Consider the following 16,746-nt stretch of genomic DNA (forward strand, 5'->3'; position numbering starts at 1 on the left):
AAAGAACCCTTACCTTACCTTGACGTAATATGGCGTTTAACATTGCAAATCTTCCACCTCCCAAACACCATAAACACCCCATATACCCTGTGGATGATAAATTCAACAGACATCGCACTCAAGGATCGTGAGTCGAGCTAACCTTGTCTTCACAATACCTGGGCCCTTCGAAGTGAAGACCATGGAAGTCTGCGGGAGTAGTGGAACACATCTGGTTCCAGTCATCACCTTTTGGGATATTCCAAAGCCGTGATTGGATTAACTAATTAGAATAATCAGCATCATTTCATAGTTGAAAGAAGGTTGAAAGACGTACCCGAGTATGCGATCCTTCATTGGCACAACCCTGCAGGAGAATTGAAATAAAGTTCGCTAGCAGTAGATGAAATAGCTTACTTTGTCGTCAAATGTGCCCCAGTACGGCTGGCAAGCTGTCTCACCGGATTTGACTAGGAAGTGCCCATACATGCCATTAAAGTATCCCTGCGGAATGTATCAGAATGTACGCGTTTGTGAATGACACTGAATACTTACTCGGTTTTCGCATCTGTAAGGGTGGTCGAGTTTAACATCATGGATCGTTATGGGAGTATCCCAGCAGCCTTTCATACGATCATAAGTAGCCGGAAGATTCATGAGGCGGGCAGTGTATTCGCGTGTCCCATACGCGTAACAGTGGCCCTCGCTTTGCACTTCATCCCAGTATAGGCCAAGCCGTATTCTTTCCTCCTCTTCGCGCCTTTGCTGTTCCTCACGGCGGTGCCTTTCCTCCAGTTCCCGCTCTCTCTCCTGCCTTTGACGTTCCTTTTCCTGCCTTTCCTTCCGCAACTCCTCCTCATGCTCAAGACGTTCACGTTCCCATGCCTTTCGCAGAGCCTCCCATACCTTACGTTCTTGATTCCTTTGCTGGTCCAATTTTTCTCTTTCCCTTCGTAAGTCATCCTCGTGCTCCATGCGATCATGCTCCCACGTAATCCGTTCGGCCTCCCAAACCTTGTGTTCTTCTTCATGTTTCACCAACTCCAGGCTCCATTCATGACGCAATTCCTCCATTTTACCTGGATCCAAGACAGTTTTTGACCCCGATATCATCTTAGCATAGGACCAACCAAAACATAGTAGTATAATAACCAAGAACACGAAGAAGCCGCTGCTAGAATTCCCTTTCTGTGCAGTTTCTTTAGGTCTTGTGGGATACGCACCCGGGTTCAGAGGACTATGCTCGTTATAGGCATGCTCGTTTCTGAATGCAGGCTGTCATTTGGATGATTGATCAATATGAGTCAAATACGTACGGTGTGTATGGCGGGCGAGACTGGTTACTGATATAGTAGGGCGAAGCACTGCCATCACTTGCGGTACTTTCAGAAGGTCCGTAATACCCTCCAGTCTGGTCTGACTGATAGTACCGTTGAAAATGATCCTCAGTTGTATACGAAGGTGGAGCTGTGCTGTAGGGGTAATCGCCAATTATACATTGGAATTCGAGATAAGAACTCAAACACACAACAAGCAACTCACCTGGTGCCGCGGCGGGTTCTATCTCCAGGACCGCTGGAGCGCTGAGACCTCGACATTACAAAGGAATGGTTTGGCCTGTCTTGTTCTTGGGTAACCTGCTTGCCAGTAACACGAGTGTTGGCTCAAAGTAATGGTTAAGAGTGAGCCTTGAGGCGGCGTGGCCTTATTGATAGGCGCGGGAGGATCGCTGAGCCTAAATCACACGGCATTGTGCGTTTACTTGTATGCTTGAGCCTCACGCTACGGTTCCATTCCATTGAAGCAAACTTGTCGTTTTTCTTACTGGACTATACTGTCGTTCCCTGGTTTTTCGGATTTCATGGGTCAACCGGATGTCACAAAATAACGCTAAAGTCACATAATTGTCACACATGCCGTTTTGAATCAGCGCTCGGCATAAAATAGGTGTAAAATTTCCCCAATTCACTGATCACTGATCGTTCGTGCCACACACCAAGCGGAGCTCAATACGCACATCGGTAGCCTCGGCTTCGAGATCGAACATTACAGCTGCGTTACAAGTGCGTTACTTTGCACAAAAGTTGGATCTCACCAAATGCACCATTTTTCTCAAAATACCGCAAGTAAGGATTTCTGGGGCATAATAGTTACTGGGAGAAATAGCTAAGTAATACGGTAAGCAGACATCCTTATTTTGAGGTTGTCCGGTTGGCCCATGAAACCCGAAAAACCAAGGAACGACAGTATTAAAATGAATCTGGTTTCCTCCGCGATATACATAATTCGCCATTGCTGAATAATAGGGCGTAAAATCAGGTGCGTTTCCATTCTAATTCATATGACTTTCACAACTACTCCTACTCCTCAGGCTCAAGTACACCACTTTCCGGGACATATCGTAGACCTGCCATAGTCTTCACTAGCCATCATATGTCTGTTCTGTCCGGTTTGTGGTATGAGCGCTCAACAAAACTACATGGCCATTTTGGGCTCTGCAGTAGGGTACCCAAAACATATCATTTAATTATCGATACACTCAACATGCACCATATTATGTGTCTCATAATGTCAGTCATTGCGTGTCGATAAATGGAATAGGAAGTGAGAATACGATTACATGGCGAGAAAAAACAGTGGAAGTGCAAGTACGAATAAGAGGATACGGTTACAGCTCTCAGGAGACCTGAGAACTATGAACTCCAAGTTGAGTGGTAGCACAACAGAAACGATAACATTGTCAATACGATAGCGCCAACAAGTACTATTCATGGGCAAAGTCCCACAAAACTGAGATAAACTCTTTGGTCCTCTCTTTGGTCGTTTTAGCGTAATACGACGCCCGACATTTTAAATCTTCGATCTCCCAAACACCATACACTCCCCAAATACCCTTTCAATTTGCAGTATCATTAGATAGCACAATCAGGTATCAATAATTGAGCTAACCTCGTCTTTACAGTACCTAGGACTTTCAAAATGAAGACCGCGGAAGACCGCAGGAGTAGTCATGCACATTTGGTTCCAGTTTTCCCCCTTGAAGATATTCAAAAGACGTGACTCAATTCGCTGAACGTCATAATCAGTATCCTCAACCAAAGGAGATATACCAAAACATACCCGAGTACTACTTGAACCTTCAGCGGAACCTTCAGCGGCACATCCCTTTCAAGTGATTGATATTTCTAGTGCTAACCTTATACAGAAACCTATAAAGACTTACTTTATCTTCGAACGCTCCCCAGAAAGGACTGCAAGCTGGCTCCCCAGATTTGACTAAGAAATGCCCGTATATACCTTCAGAGTCTCCCTGATTATAGGGTCAGAAAGTAAATATTTGGGTTGGATAAATTGAACAGACAAAATATAATACGCACCCGATCTTCACATTTGTATGGATGACCTACAGTAACGTCGTGGATTGTTATTGGGGCATTTCGGCAACCTTTCATACCATCGTAGGCAACAGGGGCATTCATTAAGCGAGCAGTATATTCACGCGTCCCGTATGCATAACAGTGATCACTGCCTTGCACTTCGTCCCAGTACAATTCATGGCGGATTTTTTCTTCCTCTTCACGCCTCTCCTGCTCCTCACGTTGGCGCCTTTCCTCTGATTCTCGTTCCTTCTCTTTTCTTTTCCTCCGTGATTCTTCAAGTTCGTGTTCAAGCTTCTCACGTTCCCATTCCTTTCGCATAGCCTCCCAAACCTCGTGTTCTTGGTGCCTTTGGCGTTCCAGTTTTTGGCATTCCAGTTCTTCCCTTTCCTTCCGCTCACGTTTGCTTTCTTTCCGCAACTCTTCTTCGTGCCCAATGCGTTCACGTTCCCATTCCTTACGCGTAGCATCCCATAAATTGCGCGCTCGCTCCCTTTCATATTCCAATTCTTCCCATTCCTTTTCGTGTTCAAGGCGACTTTGTTCCCATGACATTCGGTCCCTGTCCCAGGCCTGGCGTTCTTCTTTGTATTTTGTCAACGCCTGTTCCCTTTCATTACGAAGCCTCTCCACCTCACCCATGGACCAATATAAGGCCACGACGATCGTAATAATGGCGAAGGCCACGACTATAGTACTCCGCTTTAGCCAAGATATCTTTGACAGGGAGTGCATTTGGGCTTAGAGGAGTGTTTTCATCGCAATGATCGTGATCGTTGCTACAGGTGAACACGAAATGTCATGAAGTTGAGTAACACATAAGAACCAACCAAAAGCATACGTTACGTAGGGAGCACGACAACGGCTACTACTACTGAGAGGCAAAAAGCTGCGGTGACTTGTGGTACTTTCATAATTTACGTGCATTTGCGATGCTGTAGCAGTGGTGCTATTGAAGTTGGGAGTTATAGCATTGAGTGTTCAAAGTAACTTGAATAAGAAAGACAAACGGTGGGGTATCTCACCTGCCAGTGGTACGGTTATCCTCCCCAGGATCACTGTGCTGGTGCAGCCTCGTCTCTGTCATTGTGAATGTTCAAGTTCGCTGGAAGAAAGGGAGAGCGGACTTTGCTTAAAACTGCGTGGCCTTATTTGATAGGCGCCGCGGGGCCAGATCGCTGATGCATACATAGTCGGATGAAATCGATTCACCATTTCACCGGCACTCTTTTAGTCCAAGATACAAAAACGATAAATAGTCAAATAACATTGACGATGCGACAGCTTCAACACATAGCATAGATAACAGTATCTAACAAAATGAAACGTTTACAATCCGAGTCAATGCTTACCTGTCAATGAGGAGAACAATGAACCAGAATAGCTATGAATACAAATGGTAGTACAACAGACACGACAGCCAGATATGGTTTGGGGATACAACGCAGTCGGCACGAAGTATACCTATCTTTGCCCGAGAAAGCAATGCAGGAGAAAAATCCTTCATCTCAGAGCGATGTAGCTTAGCATGCTGAATTTTCGACCTCCCAAACCCCATATACTCCCCATATGCCCTTCAAGTAACAATTTCAATAGACAGCAGCCAGAAAGCAAGGATTGAACTGACAATGTCATTACAATATTGAGGACCTTCAAAATGAAGGCCGCGGAAGTCTGCAGGGGTGGTGGAACACATCTGCTTCCAGTTTTCCCCTGGCGAAATGTTCAACAGCCGCGACTCAATTCGCTGAACATCAATATCAATATCTTTCCCTTACCCAAGAAGAGATCAATAAACATACCTGTGTATGCGAACCCTCAGCGGTACACCCCTTTTCGGCAGTTGATATCACTATTATTGACGTTATACACAAACCACCCAAAGACTTACTTTGTCTATAAATGCACCCCAATAAGGACTGCAGGCTATCTCTCCCGATTTAACCAGGAAATGCCCATAAATTCCATCGAAGAATCCCTAAAAATACTATTAGTAAGTCTAACATTAGACGAACATAGCACGCACTCGGTTTTCGCACTTATACGGATGATCTATAGTTACATCGTGGATTGTTATGGGGGTACTCCGGCAACCTTTTAGACCATCATACGTAGAAGGGAGGTTCATAAGCCGGGCAGTGTATTCGCGTGTCCCAGATGCGTAGCAGTGGTCACTGCCTTGCACTTCATCCCAGTATAATCCAAGACGGATTCTTTCTTCCCTCTCGAGCCTCTCCTGCTCTTCACGGCGACGTTGTTCCTCCAGCTCTCTCTCTATCTCCTTCTTTGCTCGTTCTATTTCTTCTCGTTCAAGTTCAAACGCCTTCCGCTCAATGTCCCAAACCTTGCGTTCCCGATCGTGTGCTGCCATCTCAATCTTCCACTGTTGGCGCATTGTTTCTAGCTGTTCCGGATGAATGATGCTCATCACCTCATTCCCCAGGTAGAAATTAATGCTCAGCTGAATAAAGAAGATTGCAAGAAGAAATTTGAAGAAATTGTTTCCCCATGGCAGAACCCATTTATCAGGTTTAGTGGAACATGTATTCTTGACCAAAGGTAAATCCTCGTTGCAATTATTGTAATAGTTGCTATTAACACGAGAAAACAAAAATGATATTAGATACAAGTAGTGAACGATGACAGTCACATACGTTGTGTACATGTAGGACTGGGAAGCTGTACCAGGCAACGCCCCGCCATAGGTGGCGTTCCTTTTGGCACAATTATGCGCAGATGCCTCGGTGTTTGTGGTACGTGGAGCACTTCCACCGCTATATTCAGAAGGTGCATATGACGATTCATCATCCTGAACCGACTCTCGACTAACATAAGAGGGCGGAGCCATGCTGAAATTGCATGGGCATTCGTGATAAGGACATGAAGCATACTGAGGTATTGGTCTCACCTTGTACGACTGCCGTTATCACTTTTGGTAGAGCTCTTTGTTATCATGATCGATAGTTCAATCCAGAAATATAGACAAGCTGTAGCCTGAACAGTCCCTGCGAGCGCCGTTCTATGCGCAGCGACGACAATTAACAAGCGGAGACCTTATTTTCAACCGCCGCTCGGGAGCCACGGAGAATCCAAAAGTAATAACTTCAGCACGTGACCACAACGCGTCTTTCTCTGTGGTGCCATCCATTGACTTCTGCTTTTTAACTTCACCATAACACAGTAAACCGACCCAATCTCACCAAGAAATGGCTTCTGAAGCTGACATAGAGTACTCTGGCGAGGAGGCACTTGCTCTTGACCCTCTAGATTTGCATATTGACCAGGACAGCCAAATGGAAAAGGTTATTGCTAGGGTTTCCGACAGGGATCTCGATAGTAACCGTGAATATGTTGATTCCCCCCCTTCTATTCAAGAAGTTGACTCACCTGATGTGAGTTGTTATCTACTTCCCAGGACCTGACTCGTATACGTGCATATATACAGGCTATCACTCGAAACGGAGATCCTCCTGACATCTGCCAGGTTGACCGAGACGAGACCGAAGAGCTTAAGGATATGGAAATACTCAGCAGTGATGGAGGAATAGGGACGGTGAGATATTCACCTATGGTTACACACGGGTTGATGGAATATCCCCATGAACAGTATGGCAGTGATCCCACCAGTATACTTGAAACGGAGCCAGAGGCAGCGTCGGACGTCGAAAGATGCTTGTCTGATACACCTTGCTCTCCGCAAAATGTTTCCTTTTTGACCCAGCACTTGGCACACAGTCTGGAAGGAGATGAGCGGAGCGAGAATACTGAAGCAGCCACGACAACAGGCCTAACAGATCCCATCCCACCGCTGTTGGAAAATGATCAGGACGACAGCTACGAAATGAGGAATCCGCATATATGTACCTCTCCGCCAACTGTTATAACTGCTGATCCACATCCTGCGAATCTAACCTTGCATTACGATCAGCAAGCCGAGATATTGGACTCATCCGCTCCGGATCTACTCAAGGACAGTTCTGTGGTAGAATCACCTCAAGAAATCGCAGAAAACTTGCGTTTTGCGTCATTCAGTAATCCTATCGATGGATCTACTACAGCCACATTCACTCACCTTGGAACAGCACCATATGAAATATCGTTTGCAGAAAATTCACAACCTGGGGACGAAGGAGAATTGACGCTGTCTCCGCTGCACGATGTTCCTTTGTCGTCTTTACCTCCAAGCTCCAGTCCAGGGCACATATTCTCTTCTTCGCCTATGGCTTGCTCCCAATCTTCTCTATATGACCCCGAGTCGAATTCAGCAAATCAGAAAAAGGTACTGAAGGTCCATGTAGGTTCCTTGACAATCAAGGAGAATGGCGCTGACTTCCTTAACATCGACTTCCGACCATACAGCATGATCAGTACGAAGTCCCCCAGTACAATGATGGTATATCTAGTCTTCCACCTCCATTGCTCGCTGTATGCGCAGCTAGTGGTGATGGTGATGCCTATCAAAAGAACACTGTAAGCTCGATACTAGATCATCACCGTACAAGGCTAATACCTTTCAATATAGTATCCAAACGATCGCATTGCGGCCATTTCGCAAGGTCTAGTGGTGCAATCCGCGCAGGATCCTGACACGATATTGGGAAAGCATAGACGTGAAGAAGATATTGTACGTTTCCAAGCTTGCTCTTTGCCTTCTGATATGCTTAGTGTGGTAAAACACAGGAAAATACTGAGCACACGGTATAACGGTAGTTCTCCTTATCGAATATGCTCGTCAACTGATTATCGCTATACACACCTGCAGGAACCAGTTTCCACAGGAGTTAGCTTACCTCCTGTGCCCAAGCGTTCCACTATAGCATCTCAACAGAGACAATACAAGAAACTGACAACCCCGTTCCGGTCCCCTTTGATGACAAAAGAAGAGATTTCCAAAGAGAACAAAACAATTTGCGTTGTTGCCCAAGTCGCGAACAGCTCAGTTGCTGTTGCTCGAAATGAAGACCGTAAGAAGAAGAAACAGAATGCTAAAACCGACATTCCTGTTGATACAGCCGAGACGGCGCCCATACATTTGAGAAAGAAGACTAAAACATCCAGAGCAGCAGCACAGTTCAAGTCTCCCCTCCCTTCTTCGGGTGTTGCTTCAACACCCCTGCTCTCGTATGTTCGGCTTACGCCGGCGGTTCAAGCGCTAGAGCGCAAATTACAACTGCTCAAACGTGCAGTAAAGGTGAAAAATGGTGGCGAGGAAGATATGCTGGCAGCGCTGGTGAAGAAATGGACGGAGGCGGGAAGAGAGGTCGCGTGGGAGGTATGGGAGTATGTCAAGGAGGCCGGTGCCGAAAGGGCGAGCGAGCAGGTCATCGGCATGGGGCAGAAGAATATTTTCCAAGAAGGCTGGGGATGGGAGAAACCGGAAGGACAGACGAGTAGCGGGGATCGTGACGATGGGAACTGGGGGTGGGCCTCCACTGATAGTAGGTGCGAGGAAGGAATTGGTAAATTAGGGTATGATAACGACTGCGACGAGAAAGAATGCAAGTATGAGCAGGAAGAGGACGAGGAGGATAGGAGGCGAGACACGCTGGGCACCATGCTGAGAGAATTACACATCGCGCCCGAAACGTTGGGGTGGGACGACGACGAAGAGAACTTTGTCGATGGCTGAGACCTATAGATCTTGTTTTGCCTTCGCTATCCATGTACCTGTTAGTGGTTAAGACCTGATTCCGCAGATTGCGATCCTTTTGTCATTGTGTGGCGAATCGAACGTTCGGGAGTAGGATATCGAGTGCACGTGATGACAGATTCATAGAACCAGAACTTGCATCTTGAATGTGTCCTAACTGAGGTGCCCTTTGAATCGTTGAAAATATGCCCACCAGTCCATTTGTACTTGTCAGTCCGTCAACCAGGGGCCTCTCTCTCGCAATCACTCGACACTTTTTGCGGACGACTTCCCTTCCGATCTATGCAACCCACCGCTCAGACGATCCCAATGATGTCCGAGACAAGATCCTATCTTCAATCGAAAACGTAGATTCAGAAAGACTGAAGATGATTCCTTTGGACCTCACCTCGGAAGACAGCATAGCTTTTGCAGCTGAAACGCTTTCCGACTCCCTGCCTAAAGACAAGGAATCGTACCTGCATACAGGATTCTTCACAGGAGGCATGCTGATCCCTGAGAAACAACCCTCCGACTTGGATGCCTCCTCGTTGCAAAAGACCTTTCAGAAAAACGTCATTGCGCATCTCCTGCTCATAAAACACTTCTCTCGCTTTCTTCCCTCCGCCAAGCACAAGGTCGACATGAAGGAGCCAGCGAAATGGGTGCATTTTTCGGCACGTGTGGGCTCCATCTCGGATAATAAGACAGGCGGGTGGTACTCGTACCGGGCGTCGAAAGCAGCACTAAATCAAGTGGTGAAGACTTTTGATTTACATCTGCAGATGAACAGGACGCCGGCTATGTGTGTTGGGGTGCATCCTGGAACGGTGAAGACAGAGCTGAGCAAAGATTTCTGGAAGAGCGTCCCTGAGAGCAAGTTATTTAAACCTGAATACGCAGCTCGGTGTCTAGTAGATGTGGTGAAAGACCTGAAAGAGGACCAAAGGGGGAAGGTTTGGGATTGGGCAGGTAAACAAGTTCCTTGGTAAGACAGAGTGTATGTCGAATTGAACCTGTTGTAACTAGAAAGAAAGAAGGAAAAAAGATTGAAAAGACATAGACCCTCGTGAAGGTTCAAAGGCTCAGATCAAGCTGAGAACTGAAAAATTGGTAATGCGGCATTAGAGCGAGGGCAACCCACGGAACGCCCTAGTAAAAGGCGAGGGCGTTGTCTGTTTGAGTTACCCACTGCCGCTTACTTTCTTAGGGAAAGTGCTGCGCCACACCACCGCACTTTTTGATTTGGTTCAGTTGACGGGTGGGAAGCGAATCTTGTATCCACTACCTTTTTGGGTGTCCCCCAACTACATCCTCACCGTCAAGGGCGTCTTCAGCTCAGGCAACCATGGCAGACGACCAGCTCAGAACTGCTGTATCAACAAATATCAATGCTTTACTTACCTCTGGACGAATCTCAACACCAATAAGCTCAATGGACTTGCTTGTTACCCTCATATCTTCTTCGAGGGCATCCAGGATATTAAGCTCGACTCCGTTGCTGCGTTTGACTGATCTACCCCGTCTTGAATTAATCCTTGAAAGCTTGTCAAAAAACTGGGAACATGGAGCAATATCTCTGTCACACGAAAGTGGTCATTTGACTGTCATGGATATCTCTCAAGGGTCCCATAACCTTCCCGATGCTGTGAACACCCGGAAGAGAAAGAGGCCAGTCGACGAAGATGCCGATTCCGCTGCTGGAGATGATGAGCAATCCTCTAGAGACTCCAGCCCTCCTCCTATGCCATCCTCGTCCCCTCTGGGAAGTCTCAGTAAAGAGCTGAAGGAGGTTTATGCCATCTTACAGAAAAGTACGGCTAAAGGACGGTTGCTAGCAGAACAGGCATGTACACAGAACCATCAATCATTTTTATTGTGCCATTTATCTTATACCGTACTGCTAGTTTCGATCAGTCGACGGTGATTTTGAACCCATATGCGCTCATATCACTAAGGATGAATGTGCCAAAACCCGACGCACCACATCGCTACCTGTGTCGAATAGCTCACATACCAATCCTGCCATCTGTGATCGTGTTCACTTCAGGCCTCTTCTTCGACCGCATACCGATCCCACTCTTGGTCATTGCTCCTACCTTAATACCTGTTACTCGGAGCCAACATATGCACAGTCACCATCAATCCCACCGTTCCCATCGTCACACCAATCTCGAGTTTCACTTCCGTCTGGCCTTGGTGCAGGAGGAAGGGGGAAAGAGAAAGCCCCATGTCGATATCTTCATTTTGAAATAGACTGGGATGAGAGGGACGCACAGTTGATGGTCGCAGTGGGTGCTACAGGGAAAGAGAAGACAACAAAAGAGAAGCCTTTCAGACTGGGAATTGGGATGGGCCCAGATGGGAAGCACATGCAGGTGGTAAGTTCATCGCCGATAATCATGGTTCTTTCTCGTAAACTTCATTTCGTCTACCACTCAAGCTACCACCACAATGGATCAATTGTGATCTTCGCCGCTTCGACTACTCCATTCTAGGTAAATTTCACGTTATCATGGCAGATCCACCATGGGATATCCATATGAGTGTAGGCCTTCTTTGCAATTTCCGGGGCTCCGTCCTAAGAAAATTCCTGTAGTTGCCGTATGGTACAATGACAGACGATGAGATGCGCGCAATGCCAATCCCAGCACTCCAAGATGAAGGCATGCTTTTCCTTTGGGTAACGGGACGCGCCATGGAAGTGGGAAGAGAGTGCCTCCGCGTTTGGGGTTATACTCGCGTAGACGAGGTGGTGTGGGTCAAAACGAATCAGGTAACGCAAGCATTCTGGCCTCCCTATGATAGCTCTGCGTTTATTCATTCAAATGTCGGGTTTTCTTTGTATTGTTCCGTACAGCTACAACGTGTCATCCGCACTGGACGAACTGGGCATTGGCTAAATCACACCAAAGAACACATGCTGGTGGGCGTGAAGACGCACACAGACGACGAAGGAAACCTCAAGTTTCCGGCGTGGGCGAACCGTGGACTAGACACAGACGTCATTGTGAGCGAGGTGCGCGAAACCAGTAGGAAACCAGACGAGGTGTACGGCTTGATCGAGCGTATGTGTCCCGGAGGAAGGAAGATAGAAATCTTTGGGAGGAAGCATAATACGAGGCCCGGGTAAGTTTGCCACCGTTTATTCGATTGTATTGAGTTTCTACTGATGCTGTGCGTTTGTTGATCCTTGCAGGTGGCTGACGCTTGGGAATCAGCTGGGTGCAGATCAGATATATGAGGAAGACCTTGCGGCGAGAATCAAAGCGAGGTATCCTGAGAGAATGACAGGGGCGGCACCCACTGGTGGACGTCGATAAGAAATTTGGCAAGGACCTATCAGGACATCCGGGACTACAACGTAGGACATTTGTGCATCTCCATCATGTTGTCAATCGCTTTCACGGACTGCTGTTGTACAACAGTTACCATATCACTTCTTGTAGCCTCCACTGTATCTGTACAATGATGGTGCTGTGATTGCTTAAATAATCTAATGAGTACAGGTCTACATACGTGTGTCCGAATCCCTAAAGACCCGTCTATTAGTGCAACAAATGTTCTTAAGGACGTCCACCCAGATTACCCCTATTATACCTGTAATTCTACAAAAGATACCCTGTAACACATCAAGAACTATTGTCATTTGGAGTGGACTGTCGCGGTTGCTTGGGTGGGCGATCCAGTTCCTTGACGAGAAGGTCATTCACTGCCCTTGGGTTGTCTAGATAAACTGTAGTAAATGTATTAGCTGATGCGTTGGCGAAAGTGGAAAAGAAAGAGAAGTAGAAGAAAAGAGGAAAGGCTGACCATGGTGTCCGGCGTGAGGCACGATATACATTCTGCCTTGCTCATTGCCAGCTTTCCGAAGGTTTGACACAGATTTCGAGCCACCTTCAGGATCCATCCAGTCATGATCTCCATCTTTGAGGACATATCAGTAATCTGTAACTTGAGAGTGTAGAAAAGGGTACGAACAAACAAAAGTGATAGGAATCTTGAGCGCGCCCACCCGGTCAACGAGAGGCATGCGTGCATGTGCGCCTGGTGCCAAGATGTGTGCTTGCGAGAAACCATCAGATGAGAAGTGGCCGAATCACGAAGAAGAACAAGCTTACAGATACAGTATTCACCAGAACCCTTAGCTAGAGTGATGTTGAGAATGTAATCATGCATATCCTTAGTTTCGTCTGGGCTGAGGCCAGAGAATCGGCGGGATGAGTACTGTACGCGTGTCCATGTCAGAAGACCATCTGGAGATCGATCGATAGAGAAATCTTACCTTTCCGACTAGTAGAGGGCCCCAGAACAAGGATGATCTGATCACCTGAAATGGACTCCAACCCTCCTCCCAGAGATACGTGAAGAGCTTGGCGGATCGACTTTCGTACCTCTTCTGTGCCTTCTGTTCGTCCTTAAGGCGTTTAACCTCGCCCTTCGAAGCTGCTATCGCCGAATCGCTGACACTGCTGGCTGCATCTCCGGTATCGGTCAATTCTCGAGATGGGATATCAGTGTTGTTCGGATCCCGAGGAACTCCGGCAGGTGAGAGTAAGATAAGCTTGTTGACACGTGTAGGATAACGGAGAGCGTATGCGACACTGAAGTAAGCACCAAGTGAATGGCCAATGAGTGTCATCTTGTCCAAATCCATTTTCTCTCGCCATTCCTCAAGTGAGTCTACGAAAAATGATTCTGCTTCTTTGACGCGGCCGGCGACATCGTCGCGTTTAGCTTTAATGGTAAAAGGCACGCGAGCAGAGCGGCCCATTCCAAGCCAATCGAGTGCGTACACATCTGTTCCACGGTGGCCTGCCCACTGGGCGAGCGTTGGGAAGTTGCGGAAGAAAAATGCGAGGCCCGCACCGTAACCATGAAGTACGACTGCAGGGGGTGGGGCAGAAGGTGATGGGGAGGTGGACTTGATGGACAAAGTATTGATGTAATGTCTCGGGGTGGCTAGTGTAACCTTCTCATTGTGTGCTATCACTGGGCTATCATCATTTGGAGAAGTCGAAAGTTGCTCCGGAATAAAAAACGGGAGTCTCCTGATTATTAGTCAAGTTGGCTGAGTGATGGGGAGCTAACACGTTACTTATTATGAGTACCTACCTTAGTAGACGTTCTTCAGAAGCTGCACCCTGCTTCTCCCCAGCTGCCCACCTATCGGAGCGAATCAGCTATGCATTGAAGAAAGACTAATTGAAACTGATGCGTGCCAGCTCCGTAAGCTTGCTGTAAACGTGACTGGGATATCTCGAGCTGGAGGCAATGGGAGGAAGGGCGAAGAGTTGGCTGCTGAGGCTGTCATTGCTGCAGCGGACCTGCGAAGAATATTAAGAGCAGAAATGCTGGATGATGGTGGTTGAAGACAAGAGGGTATAAAGAGGATAAAGAAAGACAGAAAGGAGAGCACAGGATGGAACGAGGACAAGCAAATTCACTTGGTACGGTCCAGTATATCTAATAAATCTAGCTCTGCCGGGCTTGCGTTACAAACGTGCCGGGGCAGTGCCGTGTGCGGTTGCCTGTGCCGACGCCAAAGCCGATGCCGGGAATACTCGTGGTGGTCCACGTACCAGTAGACCGCCTCACGCCACAAAGACTTTGGGATCGTAATTGGAACTCCGCATGTGAGCCATTCTTTCTTCAACACACCCAAGCTCGACGGTGTAGCGATGTATAACGGTATAGGTCTTACCACACCCCGTGGAAGGTATGTGGTACTTTAATTCTTGGTGCTTATATGCGCTCACATGCGCTTTCAGCGGTACCAATGGATATGTCATTCGTAATTTATCAACTCTTCGTGTACATCAAACAGCTGCAGAGAGAGCCGCTGCTTGGGACGTAGCTCCCCCGAAACACAGGGAACCGGATGAAGCCATATTGGAGCATGAGCGTAAACGAAAAGTTGAGGTCAAATGTCTGGAACTTCAACTAGAACTGGAAGACCAAGGGTATGTTATGTCCATGCTTTATAATTTATCGCTGACACCTCATCTCGAATAGTATGGACGACGAAAAAATTGAAACACAAGTTGACGAACTGCGTGAAAAACTCTTACAAAATCTTGCCTCTTTACCCTCATCGGCTAAAAGTTTGCGTCCTTCCGACACTCATGGCATTGCTGCTGCCAAGAAAGCTGAGCTTAGCAAAATGGCTCGTGCGCTTGGTACACGCAGTAATTATTCCGAGGGAGAGGCGTTCGATTGTGAAAAGCAGGAGGAGAATCGGTTGCGTCGCTTGGCAGAACGGGAGGAGAGGGATAAGAAAAGAGAAGAAGAGCGTGCCAAGATGCTGGAGCAGCGTCAAAAGTGGGAAGCAGAAAAGAAGGAGCGTGATCGTCTCAGGCGTAGAGAAGAGGATAGGCTTAGACAAGAACGAGAGGAAGCAGATTTGAAAAGGAAAGAACGGATGCCCCCACCCCCACTACCCCCTTCCAGAGATAGACCGAGGGATGTTCGTGAACGTGGCCGCTACCGCGACAACGCTCGTGACAGGCAAAGTAGGAGTCCTCTTCGCCCAGAAGATCGCGAACGAGACCGAGATATACGTCGCCGTCGTCGTTCACCTTCTTATTCTCGTTCTCGTTCGCCTCCACCCCGCCGTTCACCGTCCCCAAACCAAATAAAATCGCGATCACGTTCTCCCTATGTGAGTAGGGACCGATATCATCGTTCAGGGTCACCAGTCCCGCCGTCCAGGCGTTCCCCCCCTCCGACACCACCCCGTCGGACACGCTCACGCTCAGAGTCACCTCCTTTACGCCGCGCCCGTCGTCATTCAGAGTCGCCACCGCCAAAACGCATCCGCGACCGGTCGGATTCTCCACCTCCTCGACGGACTCGGTCACCGTATCATCAAAGTAGAGGCAGAGATATGGATGTTGACAAACCTCGTGGCAGACGAGCCTCAGTATCGCCTCGCTCTGATCACAGCGGGCGATCGCGCTCTCGGTCCGCTAGCTCCTCGATGTCAGTCAGCACTGGAAGAAGTCGATCGAGGAGTGCTAGTCGAAGTGATTGATTGTAAACATGCGTTCTTGTTCTGTTTCCTGTCTATACTGCTTGATTGTTTTTTAAAACCGGTTTATGTGTATCTGTACTGAATTCACGTACTTCTCGAGCGCAAGCCCTTTGATTTCGAACGATCTCAAGTGCTATTGGATCGGTTGTTGCAATGCTTAACAGCGCTCAACGTTGAGCTCAACAGATAAAGCCTCGTTGACTTGGAATATATTACAACTCAACTCCTCACGGGTCCCTCTTGAGCTTGTTTCGCTACTAGCTGGATAACACCGACCTTACTTATTCTGTCGAATCCTTTGTGCATGGCAATAGTAAACAGCTGAGTGGTTCGGTAATGGGCCCGTTGCCCCAGCTGTCAAAGTCCGAGTCATTCAAACGCATGCTGTTGCTGGACTGTTTATAACCAGACACTGCAGTGGGTCATTTGCTTCCTGTACTAAGGCTGTTGGCCATTACTCCAGACTACCGTCGTTGTACGGCTCTTCTGCACATAAATTCCTATAAGACACCTGTTCCTCATTTCGCATCGTCCTCCAGTTGTCTTTGGTCCATTCGAACGTTCATAAAATCCATTCAACTCAGACTTTGGATCCCCACATTCTCATTCTACACGTTCCCCGTGGTCGGCGCTACAGTATTTAACTAGCTAAAATGAGACCCACTACTTTGTCCCGGTTTTCTAGCCCTGCTGCCACCAGCAGAATACGACTTTTTGCAAATAGAAGG

General features: G+C 47.6%; 6 protein-coding genes across 6 annotated transcripts; 3 read left to right on the forward strand and 3 right to left on the reverse strand.

Moving 5' to 3' along the window:
- Positions 1 to 4,614: 4,614 nt before the first annotated feature.
- Positions 4,615 to 5,914, reverse strand: SERLADRAFT_460514 (uncharacterized protein; the record flags this gene model as incomplete). The annotated part of the gene is made up of 5 exons (XM_007315337.1): positions 4,615 to 4,930; positions 4,984 to 5,103; positions 5,159 to 5,188; positions 5,248 to 5,334; positions 5,383 to 5,914. 5 exons carry the CDS (start codon positions 5,782 to 5,784, stop codon positions 4,880 to 4,882), a joined length of 690 nt encoding a protein of 229 aa, XP_007315399.1.
- A 3-nt stretch (positions 5,915 to 5,917) lies between these two features.
- Positions 5,918 to 6,355, reverse strand: SERLADRAFT_381913 (uncharacterized protein; the record flags this gene model as incomplete). Its single annotated transcript, XM_007315338.1, has 3 exons — positions 5,918 to 5,947; positions 6,011 to 6,205; positions 6,265 to 6,355. Coding segments are annotated over 2 exons (223 nt in total), but the record flags the coding sequence as incomplete, so codon positions are not given.
- Positions 6,356 to 8,059: 1,704 nt separating this feature from the next.
- Positions 8,060 to 9,062, forward strand: SERLADRAFT_460517 (uncharacterized protein; the record flags this gene model as incomplete). Its single annotated transcript, XM_007315339.1, has 1 exon — positions 8,060 to 9,062. The coding sequence occupies one exon, from the start codon at positions 8,227 to 8,229 to the stop codon at positions 8,983 to 8,985; it is 759 nt and encodes a 252-aa protein (XP_007315401.1).
- Positions 9,063 to 9,191: 129 nt separating this feature from the next.
- On the forward strand, positions 9,192 to 9,977 carry SERLADRAFT_347425 (uncharacterized protein; the record flags this gene model as incomplete). Its single annotated transcript, XM_007315340.1, has 1 exon — positions 9,192 to 9,977. One exon carries the CDS (start codon positions 9,192 to 9,194, stop codon positions 9,975 to 9,977), a length of 786 nt encoding a protein of 261 aa, XP_007315402.1.
- Positions 9,978 to 11,015: 1,038 nt separating this feature from the next.
- On the forward strand, positions 11,016 to 12,251 carry SERLADRAFT_335862 (uncharacterized protein; the record flags this gene model as incomplete). The annotated part of the gene is made up of 6 exons (XM_007315341.1): positions 11,016 to 11,119; positions 11,198 to 11,390; positions 11,429 to 11,533; positions 11,585 to 11,761; positions 11,846 to 12,114; positions 12,185 to 12,251. Coding segments are annotated over 6 exons (915 nt in total), but the record flags the coding sequence as incomplete, so codon positions are not given.
- Positions 12,206 to 14,420, reverse strand: SERLADRAFT_460525 (uncharacterized protein; the record flags this gene model as incomplete). Its single annotated transcript, XM_007315342.1, has 7 exons — positions 12,206 to 12,721; positions 12,799 to 12,912; positions 12,967 to 13,050; positions 13,107 to 13,212; positions 13,271 to 14,036; positions 14,101 to 14,151; positions 14,208 to 14,420. 7 exons carry the CDS (start codon positions 14,297 to 14,299, stop codon positions 12,618 to 12,620), a joined length of 1,317 nt encoding a protein of 438 aa, XP_007315404.1.
- Between the last annotated feature and the right edge of the window lie 2,326 nt (positions 14,421 to 16,746).

Source organism: Serpula lacrymans (assembly GCF_000218685.1).
Source record: "Serpula lacrymans var. lacrymans S7.9 unplaced genomic scaffold SERLAscaffold_4, whole genome shotgun sequence".
In the NCBI taxonomy this organism is placed as follows: Eukaryota; Fungi; Basidiomycota; class Agaricomycetes; order Boletales; family Serpulaceae; genus Serpula; species Serpula lacrymans.